The sequence below is a fragment of the Monodon monoceros genome, unplaced genomic scaffold (genome assembly GCF_005190385.1).
Source record: "Monodon monoceros isolate NGI ecotype Baffin Bay Population unplaced genomic scaffold, NGI_Narwhal_1 Super_Scaffold_18, whole genome shotgun sequence".
NCBI lineage: Eukaryota > Metazoa > Chordata > Mammalia > Artiodactyla > Monodontidae > Monodon > Monodon monoceros.
Window position 1 is genome coordinate 123,356,712 of NW_021703774.1, and position 23,885 is coordinate 123,380,596.

The following is a 23,885-nucleotide window of genomic DNA, read 5'->3' on the forward strand; positions in this document are numbered from 1 at the left end:
ATTAATGTGGATTTACAGAAGCCTGTGGCTTAAAAAATTTCGGAATCAGTGATCAAACTTTAAGATATTTCTTAATAAACAGAAGTGTAAGTGACTGGTGTGTCTCAAATGTGTATGTGTACTTTTGGGCTAAATATTCTTAAACTCCATATTTTGCTGGTATGAAAAGAGAGATCTGGGCATTGCTTCTAAGAACCCCTCCCTGGTTTCCCCTTCACTCTAGAGACCATTACCATATTCCAGGACCTGCTGTTAATGGGCCGGTATCTGAGTCGATTAAGCAGCACCAGCCCCTCATCTCTCCACTGAAGGGTACACCTGCTCACGGAAGCGTTTACAAATTTGATTCTGATGTCCCACGGAGGAAGAGGCCTCGCTGGTAACCAGGACAAAAAAAAAGTGTGGCTCAGGCTCCATAATTGGAAATTGTCTTATGTATTGACATGGGCTTATAAAGAGTTGAACAAATCTCATTTCTAAGATGCATGGTTACTAAACTTGGTGAAATAGACAAGAGAGTGGTCCCTGGCTTTTAGAAAGAAGAAAAAGTTGGATTCATTTCTAAATCATTAAAGTAATTCCCTTTAATCTACCCTCATTTTTACTAAACTACGATGAACATCAGTAATAATTTCGATTCCATTTAATTCAATGATTAAAAGAAAACCAATGTGCCAAAACCCAGGAGTTCCAGTGGCTGAGAAGGTAGAGGTGTGGTTAGTGGTGATCACCATAGAAGGAGAAGAAATATTGGTAGGAAAAGCCATAGGAAAGAGAGCAACAGAGGAATAGAAGAGAAGAATAAGAGGGAAAGAAGGTGGCTAGAGATGATCAATGTAAACAGATGGAAGGTAGAATGGGCAGAACTTTGATAGGAAAATATAGAGTAGATACCGACATTCAGACTCACAGTTAGCAGTATGTGTGCAAAGAGGTGCTTTGGGAAGAGAGAAGAGAGACACATAGTGTGAGGCCAGAACTTCAGGCAGGCCTGAAGCCCAGTCCTACATGGGATGTTGAGACCTTGGGAATGCCTGGGATTGGCCTCTGATTCAACTGGGCCAATTACATTTGCTCAGAAATGTGCTGGGACTGGCTCACTCTAGCTCCCAAGCTGATGAGAGGGGTGGAGGTAGGTATTCTCTGAGGAAGATGGATTGGTACAATGATACACTTTCTTTATAGGTGGCACCTGGCTGCTCTAGCCCTGCAGGCCCACATGCAGCCTATCTCAGAACAATGGAGTAGCCATGGGGGTGAAAAGACACCTGAATAACCTCACATGACCCTTGCCTCAGGCAGATGGTATCACTGGCAGCCAGTGCCTTCATGGGATTTGAGGCCAGGGGGCTCTTATTTCTCCAACAGAGAGAATAATGTTCAATATCCCATTTTGAACATCTCTCTATAGCTCTAGACACATACATCCTTTTGCTTGCATCAAAGAAACATCTATCCTTTGCCTATGCCTACTGGCCACTTTCCATGAACCCCTGTCCCTTTTGAAACAATCACACATAGAACATTCAAGTGATTTAAAAAATAATATTCACGTGCTAAAGATCGACACTTACAAAAAGTGAAATAATACATACCTATGTCCAACAATGTGAATGAGGATGGGAATGAAGAAGCACTCCCAAGACTATTGATAGCAGTAACCTTGGCTGTGTAACTAGATTCAGGTGATTCAGGGGTTAGGTTAATTCCAAGGTCCAAATGATCACAATAGTGATCATTACATTGCTTTTGCCAAGTTAAATTTTTTGGTCCCTTTAACCTGTAAATGAAAGACGATTGTGTTTAGCAGGATACTTTATGTGCTGTTGCCTTCTTAGCACAAAGGAACAAAATGTTCATATATTTAAAATTCCTCACATTTTTAAGGTCAGTTTTACTACTAGGGGGATACACAATGGGAATATTTGTATTCTGTGGTCATAAATAGGGCCATACTTCACCCCTCTCTTTTGTTTTTGGTAGGACTGAGACTTTTTGACATTCGTATGGATGAGTAACCATCTCTACACTGTCTGAATTCCCAAAACCCTGGCTGACATCTTAGCTCCTTAGGACAGATCCAATCATCCAAAGGATCCATGGCCACCTTGGCATTTACTGCACAGAAATGCCAGATGCTAGTACAGACCAGAACCCCGAGCCCCACTGCCTTTTCCTTATCTCCTACTCACTTAGGCATAGTGCTACCAGCGGGATCTTTGGAGAGGATTACAGAATCAACTCCAAGGAAAAGAATCTCCCAGACTCTCTCTTTTTGTGAACTCTCAGGTCAGGCAAAGGTGCTTTAAAAAGAAACTCCTCCAAGGCAAATGGAATGCTACCACAAAAAAGAGTCTATTTATAGACTCTAAGAGTCTATACCATGACCCTAAGAGTCCACAACTGCAGAAAAGGAAAGGGATATAATGCAGCCAGTTTAATCCTATAAAGCAGGGAAGAACGACTACAACATGGGCCTTGGATGCCCTGAAGAGAACTCTGAGTTAGTCACACTTTAGATGAATAAACCAGTTTTACTTGGTGAACACTAGAATTTTTTTTAAAGTATTTAATTATCTAGAGGTGTTTATTGCTTCTTCTCTCTGGTAAAACTAGAACTGTTTGGTACTTCTAAATGTCATCTAAGAGAAGACCTACCAAAAAAGCTGCAAAAATACAGTCTCACTCACTGTAAAGTATAGGCAGTATACAGGTGGGTGTCTTGTCCTCTATCCCAGGTGCATCTCACGGTCCCACGTTCTCCCTTCTGTATACAAGATAAGTTTTGAGGCTGTTCTGGAACAACTTTAAAAATAAATAACAAAACCACCTATTTTAAATAGCACACAGGTGATACTTCAATTACATTGTTATTATTTGCCAACAAGATAACAATACTTCCCCTATGTCTCCTATACCCAGAGGAGCTGGGAGCTATTTCAGATCCCATGAAGTTCAAATTTGCCTCCTAGGCATGAATTTCTTCTAATAACCATGGCAATAATAGTGAATATGGATCAAACAATTATTATATGCCAAGTCCTATGCTCAGTGTTTTATGTGTGGTTTTTCTCAATTGGAAATCATAGCAGCTACATCAAGTACCTAAGACTTAGAGATGAAGCATCTTGCCCAAGATTACAAAACGATGAAGTGGCAGAATCAGGTCTCCAGCCCAGGAGTGGCTGACTTGAATCCAAGCCTTTCACCACCATATTTTACTGTTCTCCCTGACAGATGAACGTCCAGTGCTAGCTCCATTACCCCGGTTGATGATGAGTTTACCTTTTTAGAATGAAGCCCATTCAAATATTAGAAACGTTTAGAACTGAGGGGCTTTCTTTCTCCATTGACCTGAGATTTGTTGCCAAGGCACTTTTACCCACTGGCCCTTAGTCATGTCTTCCTGGGCTGTACCACCTAAATCTAATTTCTGCAGCATCACTTGGAGCACTTAATGAACATGTATAAATTAATTCGTTATGTACACAGACATTGAGAACCTTCCATGGGCTAGGCAGTGTTAGCTGTGGAAATGCAAAGGTGAACAAGGCAGGCATGGTCCCTTCTATCATAAGGTGTGTATTTTTAAATGAAGCCATTTTATAGTCAAAGACAGAACTCAAAGCTAGGAGTTTCTCAGATTTAATGGAGATAAGAGAAAATACTCTGTTACTGGGTCATCTCATTCTACCCTAATACTGAGACCCAGATGTAGACAGAGGCTTCCTTTGGGTGAGATAAAACAAGGGTACCACCGAAGCCCTAGACACTGTCTGCTCAGAAAAAAAGAAAGCTGTAATTGATGGAATAAAAGCTTTTTTTGTCCTTAGCACACACCATAGATCTGGGGACAGTAAGTACCCACTGTGTGATCTTGCCCAGATGAGCTTCTCAGAGCTTCAGTTTCTTCATCTATAAAGTGAGTAGAACAATATGTAGCTCATAGAGTTTTGTTTAATGGAATAATAAACTCTTTCTTTTCCTAGGATAATAGACTCATATGTGTATATACAGATATACATATATACATGTATACATTTATATGTATACTTTATACATCTGTATATACAACCGCTTATGACTAATACTATGTTAACTTTTCATTTTATGTACAACTTCTTGTTTATCTTGGAGGTAGTCATTTTCTTGTTTTTCCATTTGTTTAGTTTCTTTATTATTAATATAATTCCAAACTTTCAAGTCAATTATCTGAATCACTGTTCAACATACTCAGAAGCACTGAGAATTATATTTGTTTCATCTGCTTGGAGACCAGTTTCCGGGAGCCTTGTGAACTTTCCAGTAAGATGGGTTTGCCTCTATGCCTGTACACAGCTATCTTTCTGGAACTGCCAGACCTCAGTGTCCTGGAAATTCCTTCTCTTTTTTTTTTCCCTGTGTTGGATCTCCTGTTTCTTAGATCCAATGCTTTCTTCTTTCTTGATTTAATTACTTGTGCTGGTGGAGTATATCCTCCAGTAGTTCCCTGGGAAAGGTTGCAGGAGAGGAAATATTTTGAACATGGCTAAAAATGTCATTATTCTACCCTCACACTTGACTGATACTTTGGCTGAGTATAGACTGTGCTTAATGGGGTCTCTTCTCTTTCATTCTTATGGATTCTCAAAGAGATCATAACTTCTGGGAACTTTTAGTATTTTGGGAAACATTTTTGAATTATTTCTCTGATAATTCTTATCTGTTTTTTTCTTTCTAAAAATCCCTAGTTTCATAGGTTGGACCTTCTTCTCTAATTTTGTATTTTATCTCCTATATTTTAAAACTCTTGATCCTTTTGCTCTAATATGAGGAAAAAAACCTCCTCAGTTTACATTTCTTCCCTCCTATTGAGTTTTTCATTTCCACTTATTTTTTGGTGGGGGGGATGTTTTTTATTCTCTGAATATTTCCTTTTTATAGCATCCTATTTTTGTTCTACATGCAATATTTGCTCTTAATTCCTAAGTGTATCAAGGATAGATTTTGTTTCTTAACATTTCTTCTCCCTGAATACATCTGTTTCTTCCACTTTGCTTCTATGCTTTGTTCCACATGTTTGTTTCAGTTTCTGTTCTCTATGTTAGGCATTTTCCTCAGATCCTTGTTTTTTTTTTATTTTTTATTTTTTTTATTTTTGGCTACCCTGTGTGGCTTGTGGGATCTTAGTTCCCCAACCAGGGATTGAACCCAGGCCCTTGGCAGTGAAAGTGCTGAGTCCTAACCACTGGGCCACCAGGGAATTCCTGGATCCTTGTATTTTTACTCATATATAGGAGGGGGAACGCTACATTATAGATTGGAGCTCTGTGGATATGTCAGTTGAGGGACATTTGTTGACTCTGGGTTTCACTCCAGGGTGATCTGACTAGGGTTTCTTAGGAGCCTCTATTGCAAATAATTTTAGATATTTCCTCTTAGCCTGGTCTGATTTCCAGAAAAGGATTTTCTAATCTGCCAGGAGGAGGGTACAGGTCTGAAGGGAGCTATATGCCAACATCCTTTTCATCCTTCTGTTTTTCAGTGCATACCACCAATCTCAACTGAATGGGCTGAAACCAGCTCAGTGGCCCTCTGATACCAGGCCTCCAGGGCTATGCCAGTGTAGAAAAGCAGCAAGTAACTGGATACATGAAATTGGGAAGGGAATCTGAGAATCTGTTTTTTAAATAGATTTTTCAATTAAAATCTCCCATTTTTATCCCCACTGCTACCCTCACTCCCAGCAGTATACAGTATCACCAATTTCTGTCTGTCTGGGGTGGGAGCTTCTGCATTAAATCAGGTTGCATCTTGAAGTTTCTCACTGCCAGCTGTAGGCTAAGCCAATTATCACTGGCCCACCTGTTTTCCAGCTTCCAAAACTTTGTTGCTGTGTCTCCCCTCCCATTCCTTTTGTCCTTTAGGGTTTGTGCCTCGAGAAAACTTTTTTTTTTTACTGCATCTTGGCTTTATTTCACAAGGAATGAAAGTAAATGCATGTGTTCAAACCAGCATCATTACCCTAACGCTTCATACAGTCTTTTGATGACCAAATGAGATAAAGTACCTGGCACTTTTGCTTAACGAAAATGTTACTCACCCTCACCTTTACTCCTAAAAGTTTGCAGAGCATCTCATTTTAAAGACCACAGCTCTTACCCACAAATCAAGTCAACTTTCTCAGTGTGAGTTCCCTGGACCATGAAATCAAGGTGTCTACCTACTTCAGCCCAGGACTTGGTTTGGGCAGAGACTGTCTGTCCCAGGAGAAACCAGATGTGATTCTCTTCAATACAAATATATAATAGCCGATGCTAAGGAAAGGTCAGAAATCAAAGTCTCTGAAAATTAAAATGGTTTACCATGTAATGAATTGTTATGCGTATTATCCTTATTATTTTTAAAAGCCCTACTTACTAGGTGAAGTAAAAGGTCTTAGAAAAACAGCTTTCAGAAATATCAACAGCTAAACATATATTGAAAACAACTAAGCAAGGATCCATTGTCTTTCATTTATTTCCTTGATTGTCCAAATAGTTTGTGGCCCAATCCTCTGAGGTTAGGTAGAGCACTGGTTGTTTAGTTACCGCACAATTTGGATGAGCTCCAGGCAGCAGAGCAGCACAAGCCCAGGAAGGGGCCAGAAAGAGAAGGCTTAAAGGCCATTTACCCATTCCCAGTTCTGAAGAACCAGTCAACTTTATGACAGGCCCACTCAGAGTATGCAATGGCACTATGGGCTACTGCTTATCACAAAAAAGAAAATGGGCTGCTCACTCCCTCACTAGATAGGTTTAAGCTTACTACACTGGGTGAAACCAACATTCATTGTGTCTTTTCTTGGAATGACTAACCATACTCAGAAAAAGGTGTTGCTTCCAGTCAGTTCTTCACCTCAAAGGTGCTAAACTTGTTCAAAGAGCAGCCATTTGATAGTGTGGTTACCACCTGAGTATGCTGCACAAGCAACATTCCAGCAGTGTCACCCAACTGAGCTGCACTGGGCAGATACCCCTCACCATCTCCCTAGATCTCCTGATGCTGCAAACTGTCACAGATGTATCCACAACCTCTGGATGGAAAAGTAAACAAATGAGGGCTTCCCTGGTGGCACAGTGGTTGCGAGTCCGCCTGCCGATGCGGGGGACGCGGGTTCGTGCCCCGGTCCGGGAAGATCCCACATGCCGCGGAGCGGCTGGGCCCCTGAGCCATGGCCGCTGAGCCTGCGCGTCCGGAGCCTGTGCTCCGTGACGGGAGAGGCCACAACAGTGAGAGGCCCGCGTACTGCAAAAAAAAAAAAAAAGTAAACAAATGAAAAGGGGTTACATCACTCTCATGCACCTAAGCAAAGATAGGAAATGGAATGGAATGGCTTAAGGACATCTGCAAAGATACTGACTTTCAAGGCCATTGTTAGCCCCCTAAATAAGAAGAAAACACCTGCAGCACTGTGGACACCTGGAACTGACATCACAGGGCTGAGAATGTCTGATACCAATATGGTATGATGGTCTGTAAGATTGTGAATTACCTGGATGAAATATTCAGGTGTTCTGAGGACAAGGGAGGTGAGGACTAATGGTGTTTTTAAGAAAAAATTTTCATTTTGTCTATAACCAATGCTTATACTTCCTTTCAAGAGAAACAGGCTCAGCGCTCAGCATGCTGCACACATGAAGAAAAGAGTAAAACCGATGGAACTGCAACCCTAGCGCTCATCACTTAAGTGCCTCCTTTGTGACCGGTACTAGGTTAAGCACTTTGCATACAAGGTGTCATCTAATCACTACAACCATCTTATGAGGTAGGTGTTAGTATCTTCATCACACAAATGGAGAAACTAAGACTCAGAGAATTGAAATTGTCTAAGAGTCCACTGCTAGTGGCAGTGTTGAGATTCAAAGCCTAGGTACCTTTTACTACACCACAGGCTATCAGAGCTGAGAGTACGTGACCCATAAGTGGTGTGAACACGAGCCCCTGATCTGGAAGAGGAGTACAGGACCTAGTTTATGCCTCCGTGCCCACAAATGATTTGCTTAGATGTTTGCTTGGTGTTCTGCTCAATGCTTGTGGTTGACCTCCAGGAAGACCACCGGGTACCGACCACCTTCTTATAGGTCACAGAGAAGAGGATGGAAGCCTCTTCCCTAGAAGAGGGAAAGAGACTCTTTCCATCCTAAAGAGTCTCACTGAGGTCTATGTCACTCTCTTTATGAGAGGGACCCTGTCCTTGCATCTTGGTCAGTCAGCCTACTGCAGCAATTCCTCCCACTCTTCTTATGCCTCTCACCTGCCCCTTCGGAGCTTCCCTGGATCCACAGAGGCACAGAGTGCCATGGGATCGCTCAGGGCCTATGTATGCTCACTGGCTTGCTGGGCTGGGCCTTTAAGGCTGCAGGCTGCAGGCTGCAGGAAGGTGTGCTGTCGGCTCACCCTGTGCACTGTGGCTCAGGCTGTAGACGCCAACTCTGACATCTTAGTTCTTTCTCCCCACGGCTGCGTGGAGGAGCCCACACACAGTGCAAGCAAGCAGTGCGGGGGAGTTGGTGCTCTGTGGGTGAACTCAGACCGATGGCAGACTGTTAATTCTTTCACGTGTCACTCTATTTCTATATGTTCTTTCTGGGGATGTTGCTACTGACCAAGAAACCAGCTGTATCTTCTGTTGATGCCAAGGCCAGCTCAGTCACTTAACCACCTCGTGTTTGCTCTGCTCCTTTCCTAGTTCACTCCCTCACTCTTGCTCCTCTAGAACTGTACAACTCCCCTCCCCCCATGAAGTCTTAGCACGTCAGTTTTGTCTCATGCAGTTTTCTAGAAAACCCAGGAAAAGATACTAAGTATGATGATAGTTCTCTCTTAACCTCTGCTAAGTCTGATAACCAGTGGTCAGGAGTGAGGTGGATGGAAGAACTATTTTTTGTGCATTAAGTCAGAGAGAGGAAAAGTGCTCAGCCTTGGGTATCAGCCTGGGCTGCATAAGTCAAAAGAGACATCTCTCTTCTTTTTGGGGGGCAGTGGCTTTGAACAATTCTCATAAGTAAGAAGGCATGAAGACTCAGCTGTGGAGAGCCATTTTCCTGCCATTGGAGCCCACGGGCAATAGGTAAATGGTCTTAATGGCCAAAAAGAGGAGCGAAAGAGAGAGGGGAGGAGAGGGGTGGAAAAGAGAGAAGAGAAGGAAGAGGAGACTTACTAAATGTGATCCCAGTTCTATTGATTTCTGGACTTCTTACATTGAGGTGCTCATGTTACTATCAAGATTAAATGTATCCGGGACTTCCCTGGTGGCGCAGTGGTTAAGAATCTGCCTGCCGATGCAGGGGACACAGGTTCGAGCCCTGGTCCGGGAAGATCCCACATGCCGCGGAGCAACTAAGCCCGTGTGTCACAACTACTGAGCCCATGTGCCACAATTACTGAAGCCCACGTGCCTAGAGCCCGTGCTCCACAACAAGAGTAGCCACCGCAATGAGAAGCCCGCACAACGCAACAAAGAGTAGCCCCTTCTTGCCACAACTAGAGAAAGCCTGCGTGCAGCAACAAAAACCCAATGCAGCCATAAATAAATAAATTTATATTAACAAAAAGATTAAATATATCCTTGTGGTGGGAGAAGAAAGAACACTGTCTTCTACTTGGATTTCTGCTTAATCATGACAAATACAAGAAGATCACCAATTTTTAGGAATTCAGGATGGAATGCTCACCACCAACGGAGATCTCTGCCCCACATATTCGAATCTCGTCATTACTGCTACAGGCCAGTTTGCAGACAAACAGGGTTGTACCCAGGGGAAGACCTGTGACTTGTGAGCTGAGTGAGTGACCATGCTGAAAATAGATTCTTCTGTCAAACTTGTAGAGGATTAACTTGTTAAAACTGGAGAATTGCAAGCAGCCTTGTTTGGTCTTCAAAGAGCACGAAATGTTGACAGCTGACCCAAGTGAAATTACATGGGAAGGCTGCACAGTCACATCCCCTCTCTTGCACACATCTGCAATAAGACACAAATGCAAAAGACATAAGATGGCATATAAGAAACCCACTGCAAGATGGAGGGTTTGTGTAATTCCCCAAAGCTAGATAAAACTAACCCTGTCAAATGATGGAAATATACATAAGCTACATTGCTCTGGCTGTATTGGTGAAGCACAATGAGGAGAGAAGGCAACCATATTAAAGTCTAACTGTATTTGAATTAAAATGTACATCCTTCTCAAAACAGTAATACTATAACCAGAACTATAAATAGGAAAGTGGTGAGAAAATAGGGTTGGAAGAACATTCAGGAGCACAGTTCTAGGAAAAACCAATCTCTCTTATATGCAAATTATTCACCAGACTACTAAAAATTACTTCCCAGAATAAATCACATTTGTTCCCATCCCCACTTATGATTTATAACACTTACTTCAATACTCATACCAAAATGATTAACAAGCTATTAGAAATGTTTAAAAGGCTATTACAAATGTTAAAGGGCAGATTTGGGAATAATTCCCTCTCTTGCTATATTAGAGGTATAAAGTATGTGTAATCTATTATTTTATAACAAAGAGAAAATATTTAGGGGCTCTGTATGTGTAGTTTGCATCAAGGATGGAAATCAAGTCTTACCATGGTATTCCTTCAAGATGTAAGACCCTAGGTAGGATGAACCATTGCCCAATACAGCTAATACGAAATCACATGAATGTATTCTTCTTTTAAAAAGAGTTCTCCATATTATTTTCTATATGCCAGGTCCCACAATAAACACTTAAAGAGAGGTCATTCTTACTCTCTAGGAGGTTTTGTATATGTAGATACGACAACTAATCAGAAATTAGCAGTTTTGGGTAGTACTCACTACTGCTGATGAAAAAAAGAAAAAAAACCTCAGAATTATAGACTCACCTTGAATTTTTAGATGTGATATAAAGCCTCCACTGAAAGCCTTTTTTGGTAATTATCAGATTGCTTGGATCAACTACCATAAACAAATTGGTAAAAAAGTTATTCAAATCAAATAAAGGAAATACTGAATTCTGAAAAGTTTCCACTTTTATTTTCAGAACTAAATCTCTTTCTCTCTCTTATCTTACTTATATTTTTGTTTTCTGTTTCTTTGATCCTAAGGGGCCAGAAAGTAAAAAATAAGATGCCAATAAAAACAGCAAAGAAAATGCCAGCCATTATTTTTTTAGCAGAGCTGAATCCATCCGTGAATACCCTCTGTTAAAATGCACTATAATGTAAAACATTCATTCATGATGCCTAGCTTGATACCTAGCCATTTTGTTAAGAGGAAAAGATATCATTGGACTCTTAATCATTAATATTAATGAAATAAAATACATATTAGCAACAGACATAGAACCAGACTTATCCACTTAAACTTGACAGAAGATTGACTACAAAAGGCCAACTACCAGAACAATTACCACAAATGCATATTTCATCTATAACTGAGAATTTAAACCAAAAATCCCTCCACAGATTAGATTACAGAAATATCTTACCTATTTTTGCTTTAACTAACAGCCACACGATGATAAAAGTAAGTGCCAATGGGCACCCGTTAACTGTATGTGCCATGAACAGTCAACTCTGGGATACACCTCTGTATTTTTCCTTGTAAAAGAAGACAAATTCATTCATGTTAAATACATTCACAAAATACCAGAACCAATACTATTCAGAGGGTTTAAAATGCCCCTTTAATTTTCTTCACGTTGTTAAGATTTTTTTGTTTTTAATGAAGTTTACCTTTAAAACTAGTAAACTGAAAATCTTAGCCACCTCTAACCCCCATGTCATTTAAGCTTCTTGGGGTCAGCAAAGGGTGGGGGAAGAGATCTGGCCTTTGGAGTCCTTTAGAACTGGTTTAAATACTTTGAGACTACTGGGCAATTTACTTAACCTTCTGAGCTTCAGTCTCACACAAAACTTTTTTCTTCCAAACAGGGCTGCATCATCATAGTCAAACGCAGTAGTATTAAATTCCAAGAGTAGTGAGAATTTCTTTCTTTTTTTTAATTTTTAAAATTTAAAGTCTTTTACTGAATTTGTTACAATATTGCTTCTGTTTTATGCTTTGGTTTTTTGGCCGCAAGGCATGTGAGATCATAGCTCCCTGACCAGAGATGGAACCCACACCCCCTGCTTTGGAAGGCGAAGTCTTAGCCACTGGACCACCAGGGAAGCTCCAGTAGTGAGAATTTCTGATCTAGTTATGTGCTTCTGGAAGTAACAGGAGATTAAAAAGTGGCTCATAGGCCCGTAAGCCATGGCCGCTGAGCCTGTGCATCCGGAGCCTGTGCTCCGCAACGGGAGAGCCCACAGCGGTGAGAGGCCCGCGAACCACAAAAAAATAAAAAATTAAAAAAATTAAAAAATAAATAATAATAAAAAAATAGTGGCTCATAACCACACACACCCCACCCCCCCACCAAGAATTCAGTGAAAGATTGATCTCTTTGGCAGTAAGAAAAGAATTCCAAGGGTTCTTAGGGGGCTGTTTGGGTTTTCTATAGAAGTTCAATTTTGTTTGTTTGCTTGTTAATTCATTATTTATTTATTTTACTGAGTATTTTTACCTTGAATGATTTGGAAAATGCAAGCTGGTGATTTCTGTTTGTTTCCAACTTTAAACTTAAGGAATGGCTTTAGCAAATCCCTAAATTCTATTAAAGGTGGACCAGAAATTCATGAAGCAGGCTGAAAAGCTGTGTGATGTTGGGCCACTGGCAACCAGCCAATGCAAATGTTCACCTCATATTCCCATACCTAGAAATGGGCCAGAACGTACTGGAGAGCCTCAGAAAAATTCACTTATTCATTCAACAGTGATGGCTACCTTTCATCTGCCAGGCACCGTGTTAAGTGCTAGAGATACAACAGTCCTGCCCTAGTGGGCTTCTAGAAAGTGTCCACTTGTTCTTTCCTTTTTTGCGGTACACGGGCCTCTCACTGTTGTGGCCTCCCCCGTTGCGGAGCACAGGCTCCGGACGCGCAGGCTCAGCGGCCATGGCTCACGGGCCCAGCCGCTCCGCGGCATGTGGGATCTTCCCGGACCAGGGCACGAACCCGTGTCCCCTGCATCGGCAGGCGGACTCTCAGCCACTGAGCCACCAGGGAAGCCCCACTTGCTCTTTTGACTCCTCTGCCTCTAACCCAATCATCACTCAGGGAAGCCCCCAGGTAATATCAGCATCTTTTCAATACTCTTTGCTGGTGGCTCTTCCTCCTCCTCCTGACTGTTAGGTCTTGGAGGACCTCAGTGTACTCAAGACACTTTTGTCTCTATTTCTAGTCTCTCCCGAGGGATCTCCTCTGGTCACCTGGCTCTAGATACCATGTGTATGCTAAAGACTCTCCGATGCTTATCTTCAACTCAGACATTGCTCTGAGCTCTAGTCTCATACGTATGTCTCCTTGGCATCACTTCTTGGACATCTAAGAGACTGCTCAATATTAACATATTCAAATTGAATTTTTGGTCTCCCTTCTCCAAACTGGTTCTTCCTCCAGCCTTTTCTACCTCCGTGAATAACATTTTTATCCCCTGAATTGCTCAAAAACCTAGACGTCATCCTCGATTCCACCCTCTCTCTCATGCCCCACAGCCAAACCATCACTAAGTCCTGTCAATTTTATCTCCAGAATACATCACAGATCAGTCCACTTCTCTCCATTTCTACCATCCTCACCCCAGTCCAAACCACTGTCCTCTCTCCCCTAGATGACTGCAGTAGCTCCTTAATGTGCCTCTCCATCCATCTTTGCCCCTTTCTAAGTCATTTTCACATAGCTGACTACCTTTTAAAAACATACATCAGATTATGTTACCTGCTTCATATCACCTCTATTTAAAACCTGTCAACAGGGCTTCCCTGGTGGCGCAGTGGTTGAGAGTCCGCCTGCCAATGCAGGGGACACGGGTTCGTGCCCCGGTCCGGGAGGATCCCACATGCCGCGGAGCGGCTGGACCCATGAGCCATGGCTGCTGAGCCTGCGCGTCCGGAGCCTGTGCTCCGCAACGGGAGAGGCCACAACAGTGAGAGGCCCGCGTACCGCAAAAAAAAAAACATCAACAGGTCCCCATTGCTGTTAGAAAAAAAATCCCAAGTCCTTACCATACATGACTCTCTCAGCCACTGCATGGCTTCATGTCTCCTATCTTGCCACCATCATTTGCTCTACGTTTTTGCCTTGCCAGCTCTGCTTCATTCACACTGGCCTTCAGACTGTTCCTTGAGCAAGACATGCCCTTTGCTGCTCCGGGGACTCTGCGCTTTTCATTTCCTCTGCTAGAATCCTCTTCCCCTGGCTCTTCTTAGTGGCTGACTGGCTTACATCTCTCAGACCTCAGATCATGTGTCACTTCCTCAGAGAGCCCCTCCCTGACCACTCAGCCAAAGTGGTCTTGGCCATCTCCTTTCTACTCATCACCTTATTTACTTCATGATACAATCTGTAACTATCTTGTTTATTTATTTGATTGTCTTATTTATCATCTGTCTTTGTGCTAGAGTTTAAGCCACCATGAGAGCAGGAACTTTGACTGTCTTGCTCACTGCCGTATGCGAGCACTTGGCATTGGGAAAGAGTACTCAATATGTCTTTTTTGAAGGAGAGAAGGGAAGGAGGGATGGAGGGGCTATAGACAATTCCCTATAAACGTCCCTGTGGTAGGCAGCATAATGGCCCACCAAAGATGTCCATGCCCTAATCCCCAGACCTGTGAATATATTATGTTGCACGACAAAGGGACTTTGGAGATGTGACTAAAGTTAGGGACCTTGAGGGGAGGAGGTTATCCTGGACACCCAGATGCGCCCGATCTAATTACACGAGTCCCTAAAAGTGGGTGAGGGAGGCAGAAGGGTCGGTCAGACAGCTGTAGAGCGAGGACTGTGCTGCTGCCTTTGAAGATGGAGGGAGGGGGTTATGGGCCAAGGAAGGTGGTGCCTCTGAAATCTGGAGATGACCCTCAGCTCACAGATACTGTAAAATGTATTCTCTGGGTCTTGGTTTAAAATGTTTGAGAAACACTGATCTAAATTGAAATCCAACAGTTTCGCTCTCTCTAAATCATGAAGGCCCAGGTCATGGCACACAATGGCTTCTGTGAGCTAATTCCTGTCTTCATTACCAGCCACATCCACCACTGTTGACACTGTTGCCTAGTAACACTGAGCTGCACATCCCATGCCAATACATGCTTCTGTGTCTTTGTTCATGTTATTCTCTTACCTTTCCACTGTTCTTAGACTGGCTAAGTCTTTTTTTTTTAGTGAATGGTATTTTTTAAAATTTATTTAATTTATTTTTGGCTGTGTTGGGTCTCTGTTGCTGCACCCGGGCTTTTCGCTAGTTGAGGCGAGCAGGGACTACTCTTTGCTGCGGTGCGCAGACTTCTCACTGTGGTGGCTTCTCTTGTTGTAGAGCACGGGCTCTAGGAGCGCGGGCTCTAGAGCGCAGGCTCAGTAGTTGTGGCGCACGGGCTTAGTTGCTCCGCGGCATGTGGGATCTTCCCGGACCAGGGCTTGAACCCATGTCCCCTGCACTGGCAGGCGGATTCTTAACCACTGCGCCACCAGGGAAGCCCCAGATTGGCTAAGTCTTACTCATCCAGCCCAACTCAGCTCAGGCACCTTCTATTCAGTCATTTATTCAACAAATATATATTTAGCCATTGCTATGTGCCAAGGACTTGGGAGAGAGTGGAGAAAAAGACAGACAAGGTTTTAGGTCTCATGGAACCAACATTCTGGAGAAGGTAGACAAAAGACAAATAAATAACAAACAGATACCTTCAGATAATGACGAAAGAATAAGAGAGGCTAAGGGGAGAGAGAACCCGAGGAGGAGAGAAGCCAGTCAATGAAGGTGTTTCTAGGAGGTGAAACTTGAGCTGAGATTGGCACAAGCCAGACAAAGACTCAAAAAGACTTCCTGACAGAATAAATGTTGAGTGCAAAGCCTGGAGGCAAAGGAACAAGCTTGCTGTGGTTGAGGCATAGAAATAAGGTCAGGGTAGCTGGGGAAAGTGACTCTGGGGAGAATGGTATGAAATGAAATTTGAGAAGAAGGTAGGAGCCAGATCTACCATGGGCTTGTTTGCCATGGAAGGGAGCCTAGATTTTACTCTCCAATCTATGGGAAACCATTGGTATATCATTAGAGGTTTTATTTATTTATTTAACTGGGTTTTAACTAGGGTATCACAAGATATGAATTACATTAAACACACACACAAATACAAAAGCAAACAAACAGAAAAACTAGTCTTGGCTCTGTGTATGGAGGCTGGAGTAGAAGCAAGCAGACCAGTTAGGAAGCACCTGGGGAGGCCCAGGTAGGAAATGATGGTGATGTGGACCACAGTGATAGCAGCAGAGATGGAAAGAAGTAGCCAGATCTTAGCCTTATTGATGTCTTCAGGTAGACTGAAGCCTCCTACTAGTATCTTCATAGCATCCTGGCATCCTCCTATCTTAGCACCTGTTGTATTAAATAGAACTAATTTCTTCTGGTATCGGCTTGTCTCCTCCATTAGCTTGCAAGTTCCTCATGGGCAGAGGCCACAATCCGTGGCACATAAAAGGCATGTGCTGAACTGAATGAAATTTAAATGGTTTTCCTGTTTTTTACTTCTGGTTTAGTTTAATATAACTACAATACATTAAAAGTACATTAAATCTTATTCTGCTACATGGTGTTCGACATCATTAATAAGTCTTTTTTTATTGTAGCTACCTTAGTTTAGTTTAAAATTCGTTAGTTTTCATTAAGCCTTGGAATATTCTGGCATAAAGGAAATTATGGATTGAATTAGAAGATAACTGAATGAACAGATATATAGGGATTAAATAGGTTTCTGCTTCTTAACTGCAAAGGGTATCTACAGGGTATCTTTCAATGTGCCTTGCAACTTATGAAGCGATAACATTCTCCAAATAGTAAAATATTCAATAGTAAAACATTACTTGGTTATTATAAGAATTTTAAAAATGTATATATCTGAAATATGTATATATATGATAGATTTATACACACACCTATATATGAAATAGGCAAAATAGAGGATAAGTTTGAGTTTATATAGTACATTGATTCAAACACAAACATGCTCATTTCCTCTGAATGACCAGATAAAATAGATGCTTCATTTATAAGAAACTCAGAACCCCAAAGACCTTCAAGTAAATGAGGTATCTTCCAATAAAATGAAACCTCCTATCAGCTGTAAACATCCTTCATACAGTCTGCCTGGAGGGTCAATATTAAAACTACAACTCTGCCTTGAATCAGAAAATCAAAGAGTGTGCTATGTCACTGACTCATCACTCAAGTGGTGACAATTTCCAGACAGTGAAAACAACATCTCAATGAGGGGGGGCGGGGACCAGCCAGAAATAAAGCAACTGGCAGGAGGGCAGAGACAATTCCCCCTCAGTGAGCCTCTCTTTCCCCACTGCTCCAAGAAGCACAAAATAAACAGCTAAAATCATATTTGACTAGACTAGGAAAAACCCTTACCACAGGTGGTAATTTCATGTAGGCTAGAACTCTTCCTACTTCCACATCACTTTTCTTCTGTAGCACCATAGTAAGCTCAAGGGGCAGCATGGTATTGTGGAAAAGAAAAAGGCTAGTGAATCTCAGTTCTACTGCGTGCTGTTAACTGTCAGGGGGCCATTTCCTCATTCATGCAATGAGTTCAGGAATACCTACCTAGACAAAGTTACTAGGAGGATGAATATGCCAGTGTCATGGACCCATGAGAATTACCTAGCACAGGGTAGGCACTCCACGGAGGCTAGCTCCCATTTTCCCTTCTGGGTCCAGCTTTTGTATCTCTTTTCTAAATCGTTTACGACTTTCAACGTATTGGAATTGTATGTTTTGTTAGACAAGGTAAAAGGTCATATGTTAGGCAGTCTTATCCCTGGCTATCAAAGAATTTAATAACTCAGAGGAGGAAGGAACCTCAAAGGTTAGCCAATAATTACCATGTCCTACTGCTCCTTTCCCCTCCCAAAAGCTGACATTTGAGTCTGGGCCACCAGAGAACAACCAAGTGATTGTTCTGAATGTGCGTTAAGGCTGTCTGCCTTATAAATACATGCCGTTAATTACCCAGTTGACGCAATGAGGCAGGGTACAAAATCATTCTCTTCTGCCAGCAAAGCTACTGACAGACATATCTTACTGGTGGCAGATCAGTACAGAGACAACACTTTGGAGGTCATGTATTCTACATTCCTCATTTTTTTTTTTTGCGGTACGCGGGTCTCTCACTGTTGTGGCCTCTCCCGTCGCGGAGCACAGGCTCCGGACGTGCAGGCTCAGCGGCCATGGCTCACGGGCCCAGCCGCTCCGCGGCACGTGGGATCTTCCCGGACCGGGGCACGAACCCCTGTCCCCTGCGTCGGCAGGTGGACTCCCAACCACTGCGCCACCAGGGAAGCCCTACATTCCTCATTTTATATACAGATAAACTGAGCCCTAGAGAAAAGAAGGGACTTGCCAAAGGTCCAAAGGTCACATTAATAGCAGAATCCAGATCAGAACGGAGGTGTCCCAATTTCTAATCCAAGATTACTTCTAGCAGGTAAGATTGCTTCTGATCAGTTGCAACTATAGCAGCATAAAACTAGAAATAACACTAATATTAACACTGCCCTTAATACTAATGCTACAGTTTGTTGATCTTTTATTATGTTTGATGTACATTACATACAATCTTTATGATACCCATCTAGTAGAGCACTTACAATGACTAATGCTTTAGTTTTCAGAAGGTTGAATCACCCACCTCCCTCAAAAGAAGATCAAACAATAAAACCCAGTGTACATACAATATGTAATCATCTCTAATGATCTATTCCACTCTGAGGATGGAAGTGGAAAATCAGGTCCACCAAGTAGCTAACTTGCAACTCAGCCACTGGAGCCAGCCTTCTCTTCCCCATACCTTTCCATGGGCTATGTCATGAAAAAGAAGAGTTTCCTGACCAAAGCATCATCTCCTTTTGCTTCTGAGTCTACCATTTGTTGAAAAATCGAACAAGCCATAACACGGACAAACCCTGGCCTGCCAGCCTCAGATCATCAAATCACCCCCTTCATAATGTCAGATGGCTTAAAGGGGAAGGAAAGTAACCACATCAACCCCTTCTGCTTTTTCTTCTTTCTAGCCAACAGTTCCAACCCCCATTACATGAGCCGAATTGGACGCACACCTGTTTTCCTTTCTTATGCAGCTGCTGAGGCTCTCTTGAACCTTCTCTCATCTCACTGGTTAGCATTTGTAGTCCTAATTTTACCCATTTTACAGGAACTTTCTTCTCTTGCTTGAATTCAGGAGACTTCTGAAGTTTGGGTCCCTCTCTCTTTTTTTAAATTTTAGGGTGTTTTCTCCTTTCCCGCTTTATGACCTCTTTATAATTTTTCTTAACAAAGATCCCCTTATGCTTTTTTCCCTTCTTTCCTGTTTTTCTGGAATGTTCTGTCAGACCTATTCGTCTCTATTTCCAATTCAGATATATCACCCTGGACATAATATACTGGCTCCTGAAATGTTGTGTGTAAACAAATTACATTTAAAATGCATTAGGGAATCTTATCAGGCCCCAACCCCAGAATCATGTGTACTGTGAACTGTCTTATAAATTGAACAAGCATTCCTACAATAGAGCAATAAACAGGAAATAAAGGAAGAAGAAATAAGACGTGGATGGAGTCTTGAAGAAACAAGGTACTTTCAGATCAGTTGGTGTTATTTGCTATGTTTTTTCTTTCTTTGATTAGCTTCACAAGGCTACAATTTTCATGGCACTTGTTCAATTAAGTTTCAACAATCCAATCTTCTCTAATTTCACTCTCTGCATCCTTCAATAGCTATAAATAAAATAAGCCATCTTTTACTGAAAAGGATGATATACTGGAAGGAGCCTGGTATTTAGGGCCAGAGGATCATCCTGGGGTCAGGTGTCATCCTGCTTTCTCCACTTCTACCTGTGTCATCATCACAAGTAACTGTGAAAAATGGCAATCCACATTTATTGAGAAAATTAGATCTCTTTCACTAACTTTTCTTCCTTAGCTTATTGGAAAAGTCTCTCCTTTGACACATTTAACCTTGAAGTCTCTATTCGTGGACAATGGCATGGGAGTGGCAGGTTTATCCTTGAGTCTTGTAAAATCCTGGCAAGTTTTGTAGCTTCAACCCCTGAGTCTTTTCTTAGTGCTATAAGGCATTAAAAATATTAAAGCACATTACAATTACTTTGTTTTAAGAGTTTTCTCGGAATTTCACAACTATCTTAATATAATTGGAGGCACCCTGGGTCTAGGGGGCAGACAAAGACTAATGATCACCATGCTACAATATTCCTCAAGGTTTCTTCTATAAACTAAAAATTCAACCGAAATCTCGACACTAATAATCCCATATCTCAGCACCTCTGCCTGTTTTACTTAATATTTTCCTTTTCTTCTGCATATTACTGCAAAAGGGATGTAAATTAAGATTCTAATCTTAATAATCTTTTATAGGCATTTACTTAGCAATTTATCACAATGCAGAGCATGTGACTGAGTTGTTAACATTTGGTCTTCTACTAAATAAAGTAACTATTGGTATCTCTATTCTGCAGGTGGAGAGATCTGCAAGTTGATCACGATAATACAGAAAAACCAGAAGTAAATTCAGAATTAGATAAATTAGAACTACCTTCCATGCTTGAGTTTCCTCAATTGTAAAATAAAAATAAAAATAGCACCAAACTCACGGGATTATTGTGGGAGTTAAATGAGAAGCTCTTAGCAAAGTGCCTGGTATATAGAAAGAGCTCAATAAATACTATCATCCATTATTATTATTATAAGAAAAAAGATAATATCATTTACTTATCAAGGACATTGTTAGAATTAAGCTAGACAGCCTTGCTTTTTGACCTCTCTCTTGGCCCATTCATCTGGCTCATCACTGAAGAATTAATTTGATTAAAACTAGATCCCATACCTCCTTCATGAAAGGTGACTTCATGCCACTTATAATTTATGACATACTAAGTGTTCTCATAATTATTGTCTTCCTAAACAGTTTTAACTTTTTTGAGGACAGGAACTGAGACTTACGTTTCTTTATATTACAATGACCAGCACAATGTCTTGAACATAACAGATGTTCAATACATGTCTATACTTTAAAAACACATTGTTACCATTAGCAAAGAACACCACAATGTTCCAAGAACAAAGGAAATTGGACAAAGCTTCTTTGGGATTTGGCTTTCTTTCCAGATTAGCCTGCACAAATGTACATGCAGAAGTTGAGAGCAGTGCTGTGAGTGTAATTGCAAAGATGACAAATAATTGGCCAAAGAACAAAGCAGGTACAATTAAAAAAAAAAAGTCCACAATTGAGAAATGATGTACATCTACTGTACTTATAGGATTCTTCTCCCATAAAAATCTCACATCTGCTTTAGAATTTTTTCCACACTAGAACTCATTCTAATGTAAGAAAGATTCAAAGCTTGCCAAAATTTGGGAATTTATGTAAACATCATGACAGTCAAGAAACATGATACATGATAAAAGAATGCTGCAAACTCTTTTGGAGCCTTTTGTGCCCAAGAAAGTGACAGTAATGAATTGAGAATTTCACATTAAAATGGAGGGAAAGACTATCAGCTCTCAGCCACTAAGGTCCTTTCAGTTATATGCTGGACAGAGAAACAGGGCACTGTACCATTCCTTGTTAAAGGGAACCAGAATCTAATGTTTGTTTGCCCAAGTGGAGGTGGATATAATGTTTTGAGTCAGAGGTGCAAAGGCAAGGAGCACAGAGTCTGGAGCCAAAAACCTGTAACTCACTATCTCTGTGAAAGTGTGAAAGCTTCCACATCTGTAAAACAGGAATACTTATAACCAGTTCACTGAGTTTCTAAAGAATTATAGAGGGTAACAGTGATACCCAAGGGCCAAGTCCATAGTAGGTGCTCAGCGAAGACTTTTATCCACACAGGATATACTCGTAGGGGATTGTAACAGACATTCGGAGTTTTGCCTTGTTCTTTAGAGATACCAGGAAAAAACATTTTGTATGCATTTGCATTGCTATTCGTAAAACCTGGATCTAATCGCAGGGATACTTAATCTCCTCCAGTGTTTGTATTTACTGCCCCTCAACCAAGTGAAAAGAGCCTCTCTAAAGAGACATTTCACAGATGAGAAAAGCGACTGGCCAGGCGGCTCGCCCCAGAGCATTCTGCTAGTGACTAGACAGGTGGGGACTCTGCGTCTACAGAGGCCCCAGGAAAGTGCTGCGGAGAAAGGGACAATTCACCCCCATGCAAGACTAAGTAAGACTCCTCCATATCTTATTCTCAAAAGATCCACTTCCGAGCCGCGAGTCACGCCCGTGGGCCTGGACCCAGGCTGGCCCCTGACGGGTACCCGCTGCCGTTTCCAGACACCAGCCCTCCCCTCCTCACGTTCCCACCGTTCTGCGAACGCCTTGGAAACTCAATCTGAGCGCCCCTCCGCTCCATCTGGCCAACCGCGACCCGGCACTCTCAAGCGAACGTCCAGCCCACAGTGAGGACCCAGATGAGCAGAGGCCGCCCCCAAATCCCCCTCCCCGGTAGAAGCGAAGCACGAAAGCCGGGGGTCCCAAGCGTCCGCGCCCCACCGATTCCCCGGCCACTCACCGCGCGGCTCCAGCCCGCGGGCCCGCTGCGGGGCGGCGCGGAGCCGATGGCCCGGCTGCTGCGGGACGCACGTGCGGCGCAGGCAGTGTGCGCTCCGGGCTTTCCGGTGCCCGTGCGCGCCCCGCCTGTGACCCCGGGGTGGGCGCTCCGGCGGCGCAGGGGCGCGCGCGGACATGCGTCGGGCGGCGCCCGGGCCGAGGAGATGGATGTGGCCGTGGTCGTCGGCAGAGGGAAAGCGGCTGCGCTGTCAGCTGTCGAAGCGGGCCGGCCAGGGTCCGGTTCCGCTCCTGGCGGGCTGTGCCCGTGCCGCCCGGAGCAAGGTAATAACCGCGGCACACGTCGGGTTCCCGTTCTATACAAGGCGGGTAGGAAAGCCTCGCTCCTCAGCCGGGGTGGTGAGGTGAATTAAGCACCAGGGTATGAAAAGCACGGCCGAATCATGTTCTCGCCCTTCACCGCCACGGGGAAGCGGCACTTCGTTGACACTCTGTAGAGAACTTTCCTCAAAGATGTTCTTCTTCTGTGCTTGCCCAGCACTTACCACACCCTAGTGCTGCGGTCACCAAAGCGGGCTGTAAGACTGGGTGTGAGAAGAAAATACTAGAACTTTAATTTGTGTTTGTAACTAAAAAGTAAGAAAGAATTCACATTAAATAGGTGGCATGACCCTGACTCTAAATGGTCCCATGTTCCATATGTTATAAGTGGGATTCTGAGGGAAGAGGGAAAACTGTCCAAAATGCAGAGGGGATGACAGCGGTGCTTTTACTTATGACAATATTTCATTGATGCTAGGAATTCAACTCTAAGACGTACTATTTTTTTTTTTTTTTGTGGCACTTGGGCCTCTCACTGTTGTGGCCTCTCTGTTGCGGAGCACAGGCTCCGCACGCGCAGGCCCAGCGGCCATGGCTCACGGGCCCAGCCGCTCCGCAGTATGTGGGATCTTCCCGGACTGGGGCACGAACCCGTGTCCCCTGCATCGGCAGGAGGACTCTCAACCACTGCGCCACCAGGGAAGCCCTGTACTATTTTTTATACACTAGTAAGAAAAAGAACTGTCTTATAAACTTGTGACATAATGCTTTCTTGTCACTTAGAATATTTTTAATTGAAATTTTTATTTTTAAAAAATTTATTTATCTTATTTTATTTATTTATTTTGGCTGCGTTGGGTCTTTGTTGCT

General features: G+C 42.6%; 1 protein-coding gene across 4 annotated transcripts in view; it reads right to left on the reverse strand.

Annotated features, from left to right (window-relative positions):
* The window catches only part of IL12RB2 (interleukin 12 receptor subunit beta 2), an 80,778-nt gene extending 57,607 nt beyond the window's left edge, over positions 1-23,171 (reverse strand). For 3 of the 4 annotated variants that reach the window (XM_029228550.1, XM_029228551.1, XM_029228552.1), the window contains exons 1-6: positions 22,699-23,171; positions 11,491-11,602; positions 9,696-9,983; positions 2,691-2,805; positions 1,596-1,780; positions 234-376 (exon numbers count right to left, since the gene is read on the reverse strand). In XM_029228550.1, coding sequence (XP_029084383.1) covers positions 234-376; positions 1,596-1,780; positions 2,691-2,805; positions 9,696-9,983; positions 11,491-11,566 — 807 coding nt within the window. In that variant the 5' untranslated portion in view covers positions 11,567-11,602; positions 22,699-23,171. Of the gene's footprint in view, positions 1-233; positions 377-1,595; positions 1,781-2,690; positions 2,831-9,695; positions 9,984-11,490; positions 11,603-22,698 lie in introns of those variants that run through there. The other variant, XM_029228553.1, reaches the window with a different exon arrangement.
* Positions 23,172-23,885: the final 714 nt, after the last annotated feature.